Source organism: Myotis davidii, unplaced genomic scaffold (genome assembly GCF_000327345.1).
Source record: "Myotis davidii unplaced genomic scaffold, ASM32734v1 scaffold67, whole genome shotgun sequence".
Lineage (NCBI taxonomy): Eukaryota > Metazoa > Chordata > Mammalia > Chiroptera > Vespertilionidae > Myotis > Myotis davidii.
The window spans coordinates 1,362,380-1,370,134 of NW_006298521.1; the positions used below are offsets into that span (position 1 = coordinate 1,362,380).

The 7,755-nt window shown below is 52.0% G+C and overlaps 1 protein-coding gene across 1 annotated transcript in view; it reads left to right on the top strand.

Annotated features, from left to right (window-relative positions):
- Positions 1-5,487: 5,487 nt before the first annotated feature.
- Positions 5,488-7,755, top strand: part of PHF21B (PHD finger protein 21B) — a 79,890-nt gene continuing 77,622 nt past the window's right edge. The window contains exons 1-2 of the mRNA XM_015570740.1: positions 5,488-5,579; positions 6,050-6,313. Of these exons, the coding sequence (XP_015426226.1) occupies positions 5,488-5,579; positions 6,050-6,313 (356 nt within the window). The remainder of the gene's footprint in view (positions 5,580-6,049; positions 6,314-7,755) is intronic.

Here is a 7,755-nt window from a genome sequence, read left to right on the forward strand (position 1 = left end):
GTGCCTCCCAACCCCTCCTTTTTTTTTTTATTCCGGGCCAGCTTTAGCTCTGAGGCTCGGCTCCAGCTATGAGACCTCCGCTGCTGAAAGCAGGTTTTTGGCCTTTGTTTACCCTTCTGTATTTGAAACAATGTTGTGGTCCTGCTGGCTGAAGCCTGGGGTTTTGTTTAGCTTCTATTTTTGTAACATAGTTGCTTAGAGTGCAGCTGAGAGGCCGGTAAGTCAGGCAGGGGAACGTTGGAGTCCTCTGTCACTGAAGCAAGCAAGCCTTCATGTTAGCTTCCAGCTGCCTGGCTGCCCAATGCAATCTTGGCTCTCAGTTAATTTGCATATCTCGCTGATTAGCCAATGGGAAGGGTAGCGGTTGTACGCCAATTACCATGTTTCTCTTTTATTAGATAAGGATTTGTCCTAAAGCAAGGTAGATATACACATCAAAGGCCAGGGTTAGTATACAGAATCCATTGTCATATTGGGGGAACTGCCTGGCTGGTGTTTGGTCAGTAGGAGGCAATAACATGTAGATTAAAATGCCCTCAGCTGTCTGGCAGCAAGTAATCATCTATGCAAATCTTTAGGTGTGGGGAAATGCCCTTAGCCATTTCCAGCAGGCAGTCCTCAAGGGTCCATCAACCTTTTGATGAAACTTCTTGCATTTATGACATGGTGGAATTAGCTTGGCAATAACACATCCTTGGAATGTCAGAATGTCAGAGTCATCCCCTTCTCCAGACCCCTTGGTAGTACAACCTCCCACCAGGGCATGAGACCACAGAACCCCTCATTGTTGCCCACATGGCATCTCTGTGCTGTAATGTATTAACTATCCTGTACTTGCCGATGTAAAAGAAGTGTCTCTTCGTTTGACTTTTTAAAAATATATATGTTTTTATTGATCTTAGAGAGGGGGTGAGGAGAAACATTGATGAGAAAGAGGTTGGTCAGCTGCCTCCTGTACTCTCCCTACTGGGGATCGAGCCTGCAACCCGAGCATGTGCCCCGACCAGAATCGAACCCATCTCTTGGTGCACGGGATGACACTCACCCAGCTGGGCCACACCAGTGGGGCTCGGCATTTGACTTTTTATTCAATCTCAGAGATTTCCCCACTTTACTTTCTCCCGCCTCCCTGATCTGTCATCAGTGGATTTCATGTAACCCCCTTATGTCTCCTGTGATTCTAATGTATATAATAATCCCTAACTAAAAGTGAGTCACGGCAGGTAGTCACGGCCTAAGCCTGTCAGACTGCCATTCTCTGGAGCATTTTCTCAATCCATTGAGATATTGCTTCCTGGCAGTTGTCATCAGTTTGGCTCAAATAAACTCACAAAAATTCTCTACAGGTTTGGATGTTTCTTGGAGGTCAACTATCTCTAGAATGTACCATATAAGGACATGGCTTAGGTAGTGAAAGACTTTCTCACATTCGCAGTTCTTCTGTTGAAATGTGGCTTGTTAAAATCACAACTTCTATTCTTACAGTAGTAAAATATTTATCCTGTAAGGCTAAGCAAAATAGCACATTTACTTAATTACATATTGTAACGTGAGGTAATTGATGCCTTTCTGCTACAAATAAAAACGGATTTATGCACACAATAGCACTTTAGCTGACATGCACAGTTGCATGGTGGATCTCAATGCTGACTAAATTGACAGCTTTAAACTGCCTATAACTCAGGAGAATGGAGGCCGTTTGCATGCTGACTCCTGCCAGCATTGAATTTGGCTGCTCTATTCAGTGAGACTCTTTGTCTCTCGTTTTATGAACTAGCCCTCCAAAGGTGTTAGCCGTTTTTTCTGAAATCTACCACCAAAAATCCCTTTCAGTGTGCTCAACCCCTGCGGATTTTTATGGTCACCAGGCTGGTCATTTTCATCTTTATGTTCAGTAAATTACTAGACGTGTTGGGTTACTGCCTTACCTGATTCAGAACGAGCTCATGGCTATGTGATCTTGCATTTCCTTCTGCTGCTGGAGTGTCATGACATTGTGTCAGCTCTGCCACTCTGGCCAAGTCACACGTGTCTCAGAATTCATGCCCAGTTTGCCCTGGTGAAGGGCCTTGCAAGACAGTATTTGTTGAATTCCAGCGGCATTCTGGCCTTTGCTTTGGGGAGGCTTCAGTCTGGAGATGGGAGTCATTCTCCTGAGCTCACCAGAAAACGCCCAGCAGTGGGAAGCCTACAGGACCGCACTGTGCTCCTCATTTAAGGAATTAAAACCGGGCATGTTCTGTCATCAGCCCAGCGGTGGGCGGCGGGTGGAGTGGTCCGGCTGAGGTCCCAGCTGTTGGAAGCCTTTGTGACTGGCGTGACCTTTTTGAATCAGAAGTGAAGCTTTCTCTTTATTTTGGGTCATTTGTTGACCAATCTCTGTGCTCTGTCCTACTGTGTCTTTTACCTAAAGAGAAGGAAAGAAGGGTTAGGACAAATGGGCAGAAAGCATTCAGTGCTGAAAAGAGTGTCATATCACTGCTTTTCTCCTCCCATCTTTCAGTTCTCCATGAATTTGACATTGAATATTGATAAAATGACCTCCACAGTCAAGGGAAGGTAAGTACTAAAGCAGCAGAATGAAGGAACTCAAGAGCTCTTGGAAGATGCCTGTGTCCGCAGACGCATCTGAGAGCCACAGTCCAGCGGCTCAGGAGGGCCACAAGCACCTCCACGTCTGAAACTGTGTTTTTACTGACTTCAGAGAGGAAGGGAAAAGGAGAGAGAGAAACACCAATGATGAGAATCATTGATCGGCTGCCTCCTGCATGCCCCCTACTGGGGATCAAGCCCGCAACCTGGGCATGTGACCTTGACCAGAATCCTGGGACCCTCCAGTCCGCAGGCCAACACTCTATCCACTGAGCCAAACTGGCCAGGGCTCCACGTCTTGTTTCCTTCCAGGATGCTTCTTGCCTAAGCTTGAGCCTCAAGGAAAGGCCTCCTCTAGTTGTTGGGGAAGGAAAGGTTTACCAAACTGAGAGAGGGAAGGGAGATGAATAAAATAGTTGAATACAGTGATTAAGAACATGGGCTTTATAAACTGATGAACGGAGTGGATCCAGAGACATGGAAGCATGGAACAGAGTGCGGAATCTCGGAGGGAATGTGGGGGAGGGTGGGAGGTAATCAACGAAAGACCTTGTATGTACATATGCATAACCCATGGCCACAGACAATAGGATGCTGGGGGCGGGTGGAGGGAGTCAATGGGGGATAAAAGGGGACACGTAATACTTTCAACAATACAGAATTATTTTTAAAAATTTTAAATTAAGTAAGTACGTAATTAACAACTAAAAAAACAAGAGCTTTAGCCCCACCAGCATGGCTCAGTGGTTGAATGTCAACCTATGAACCAAGAGGTCACGGTTGGGTTCCTCGTCAGGGAACATGCCTGGGTTGTGGACTCAGCCCCTAGTGGGGGGCCTGCAGGAGGCAACTGATGGGTGATTTTCTCTTTATCATTGATGTTTCTACCTCTCTCTCCCTCTCCCTTCCTCTCTGAAATCAATATAAAGATATTTTTTTAAATAAAGAACATGGACTTTAGAGTTGATGGCCTGCAGCTTGATTCTTGACCATGCTGCTTGCTGGGTGGGGGCCTTGGACAAGCTGTTGAACATTGAGTCCAGTTTCTTCACCTGTGACCTCTTCGTGTGGTTGTGAGGATTGCAGAGAGCATTCCTGTAGAGCACACAGCCAGGCTCAGTACATGGGCCATTATTAGGAGGCCAGGTTGGGGGGAGCTCCATCCTCCACCCCTGAAAGGCTTCTAGCGGGGTTCTTGTTTTAAAAGCTTTGTTTATGAAACAGCACTTCAGCTCTGCAAATGGCTCTCGCCAGCCAACCAAGGCCAGTGGAAGGGCTGCAGAAGGAGGAAGTATGAAACAGTAAAGGCCGAGATCCAGGCAGTGGGAGCGATCCCGGCAGGAAACACCACTTCCCGTCTTCAGGGTCCCGTTGAGCTTCTCACTGCCGTTGTCAGCACCGGGGACTCGGGGGGGAAAGGGCACCCAGTTGTCAGATGTGCTGAGATTCATTCATTTATTTTGGTTAATCCTCACCCGAGGATATTTTCCCCATTGCCTTTTCAGAGACAGTGTAAAGGAGGGAGGAGGGAGGAGGAGAGAAAAACATTGATGTGAGAGAGAGACATCGATTGGTTGCCTCAAGCACACACTTCAGCCAGGGCTTTGACCAGGCTCTGGGAACAGCTGAGCCCTGTGCCCCGGCAGGGGAGACCCCCAGACCTCTCACCGCAGGGCTCGCAGGCAGCTCCATCCCTGTGTCTGTGCCGCGGCCCTGTCTCCCGCTCCCCCTTCCCCGGGCTCCTCTGCAGCGACAATGCAGCAGGCGCACCAGGCAGGCTGCTTGGTGGGAAGCGCAGGCTACAACGTGACACGGGGACTCCCCACCACCTGGCCGAGCCCCAGCTGCAATATGATGAGGGGGCTCCCCAGCCCGGGCCTTCCCCCTCATCATGAGTCCAGCCTGGGCCTCCGCTTCCTGGAGCACCTGGGTTGACAGGAACCGACAAGTAGGTTGTGGTGCCCATATTCTAGATGCCAAAACTGAGGCTCGGAGGGGAGCAGAGGTCCCTACTCCCAGGCCGCCTCCCCCTCAGCTCAGCCCAGCTCACAGGCGGCTCTCCTAGCTGCCGCCTGGTTGCTATGGTGGTGGAGGAGGAGGAGGCTGCCTGAACATTTGAAAGAAAACATTTAATTCAAACAGGGACCATCTAGCTCCTGTTCCCATCACCGGGGCCCCTCATTGCATCACTGCAGGATTCCAGAGGCCCAGGGACCCGAACTTGAATCGGGTCCCGGCGCCCCCTCCATCGCCGCTGTGGGCAGGATGCTGTCCCACAGCCTCAGCTCTGAATGACCGGGGGCTCGTGATGCCCATTCGCACTCAGTGGGCTGTGTTTTGTTGCGTTTTTGTTTTTGCAGGAAGGGAATACACCTCTCGGTTACAGCAGTGACCGTTACCTACGTAACTTTATTGACATCAGGCCTCGATGCCGGACACCTGGGGCACGGTGTGGTCTCTCCCCTCGCGTCCTTACTCTCAGTGGCAGCATTTTTTAAATGACAGTGGAAGTTAAAAGGCAGGAGTGGGTTAATGATGACAAGGCCACTGCACAAGCCATGTCTAGGACATAGTAAACTTAAAATTGACACTTCAGAGAACAGGAAGGGATACTGGGCTGAGCTGGGTGGGAGGGCTGGCCCCGTCACCAGTGGCCAGGCCCTCGGGGCTGCGGCCAGGCCATGGGTCAGAGAAGACAGCAGCTGATCCCCTAAGTGAAGCCCGGCAGGCAGACTGGTGTAGTCGTGGTGAGAGTCGACGTGTGGAGTGATGTATACTTCCGTTCCCCCGACCAATCCCTCTCTATTTCATCACTGATGAATCTGTGTACTAATTAATAGCTGCTACTTCATATTCAGCAGCTTAAGCTGCAGCTGAAAATTACAGCAACCGAGAATGAGTGATGGCCCAGATACACCAATTACGTCTCCTGGGAAGTGCCCAGGATCTGTAGACCATTTTCTCTCCTCCTCCGTCGCCTTCCCCGGGTGAGTAAGTTTGCTCTAATCACTTTTGAGGAAAGCAAGTTCCGTAGTCATTCGAGCAGCTGGGGGTTCTTTAGCGGAGAGCCAGGGTAGGGTTGGGTGCGGTCTCCGGACCCCTATCCTGTACAGTGGTTGCCCCAGGAGTCTTTCCATTGTAATGGGGTACACATTCCACCCACACTCGCTCCGGAAAGCTCCAGGAGGAAAGTGATTGCATCAGTGAGAAGAACTTGCAGGGGCGGGGGCTGGGCTCGCAGATTGGCTCCAGCGATGACCCAGGACTCGGCCTCTCCATGTCTGAGCACCGTTCTCTCATTCCTCGGCTCATCCAGAAGCCGCCTTTCTCTGCAGCTGCAGAATCAGCAGCTCTGGGCTTGCAGGATCCTCAGCGCTTGAGGCCCCGAGGGAGAGAAAGTATCTTTCTCCCAGGGCCCAGCTCTGCCCGGCTGCCGTGCCCTCCCCTGCCCCATCAGGTACCACGGCTGTGCGCTGCCCGGCTGCCTCCTGAGCCCGCCCGGCTGGGAGAAGCCAGACAGCCAAGCAGGACTGCAGAGTGGACGAGGGAGGAGCCTGAAGAGGAAGCAAGGCCAGGCCTGCACGCAGGAGGCCAGCTCTGGCCTCAGGCGAATACGCCTTAGCGCCCACCCGGAGGACGATGACCGGAAGTCCCCTGGCCCTGGTTCCCTGCTCTTCCCCCTGCACTCACGGGAGCTGTCGGTGCTGTGTCTCCCTGTCAGGTGTGAGGTGGGCACTGCTCCCTCTGTGTGGGTTTTGTTACCAGAACTTGGACATAAGTTCAGAGCCAGACCTTGAGATTTTTAAAGTCTTGTTTTATTCTTACTAGAGGCCGGGTGCATGAATTTGTGCACCAGTGGGGTCCCTCAGCCTGGCCTGCGGGATTGGGCTGAAACCAGCTCTCTGACATCCCCCGAGGGGTTCTGGATTGCGAGAGGGCACAGGCCAGGCTGGGGAACCCCACCGGTGCACGATCGGGCCGGGGAGGGACCACAGGAGGGCTCCAGGGTGTGTGGCCCATCTTGCTCAGTCCCCAATCGGCCAGACCCCAGCAGCAAGCTGACCTACCAGTCAGAGCGTCTGCCTCCTGGTGGCCAGTGCACATCACAGCGAGCGGTTGAGCAGCCTTAGCATATCATTAGCATATTATGCTCTGATTGGTTGAATGGACAACTTGACGACCAGACACTTAGCATATTAGGCTTTTATTATATCAGATTATTTCTTGTATGTTCATTATAGACAATTTTAGAAAATGCAAAAAACTAGGGAAAAAATTCACTCTGAAAGGTTGCTACAGCTGGTAGGTGGTGTATTTCCTTCTTTTTACCTGGGTGAGCTTAAGCTGTTTGTATAACTTGGAACCTGCTTTTCCCCCTAAAAATCTTAACTTCCTCAGGTTGCTGCCTTGATGACCTGCGTGGAGCTGGCCTGGAGCTCCTTGGTCCCGAGTGGAGCGAGTGGAGCCTGGGCCTCGGGACAGACTGCCGCCCTGCTGGGCTGAGCTCTCCCAGGAGGGCCAGGGGACCCTCCCGGGGGGAGAGAGAGACGGGCAAGGAGCCAGGCAAGTCCTGACTCTCAGACAACCCAACTCTTGCAACCCCGACACTTCTTCAAGACCCCCCCCCCCCATCCTGTGCACACAGCATCCTGTGTGTGCAACAGCCAGCAACAGCCCCACGGTTTGGCTGCTGCCTGACTGCACTGCTCCTGGCGCAGTTGTCGGTGAAGCGGGAAGCGGAGGCACATCAGCCCGGGCCGGTTCCTCTCGCTGGCTGGCTGGTGGCCCCCAGCAGAATATCAAGTCCCTTTGCTGGTGCGTTCTGCTTCTTGGGGTCCCCCTGCCTCACCAGGAAGGACTTGTGAGGCAGCTTCTGAGTGTCCCACGGTCTCCTGGCCCCACTGTGGTGAGTCCCGAGCAGTGGCTCTGCTCCTACCTAGCCCAGTTACAAAACGCCCACTGTTTACCCCGGCAGGGCGCTGAGCGGGCCGGGGGCTATTCCCTCCGTGTGGAAAGCCACGCTCAGGAGTTCAGGCTCAGAAATGATTCACTGGCGTGGTTCCCTGTTGCTCTTACAGTGCATGGTGCGGTCACACACACTCTATAAGGGAAGTGATTTCTCACCCGATAGGTCACAATAGCTCTCCAGAGTGAGAGCTTGTG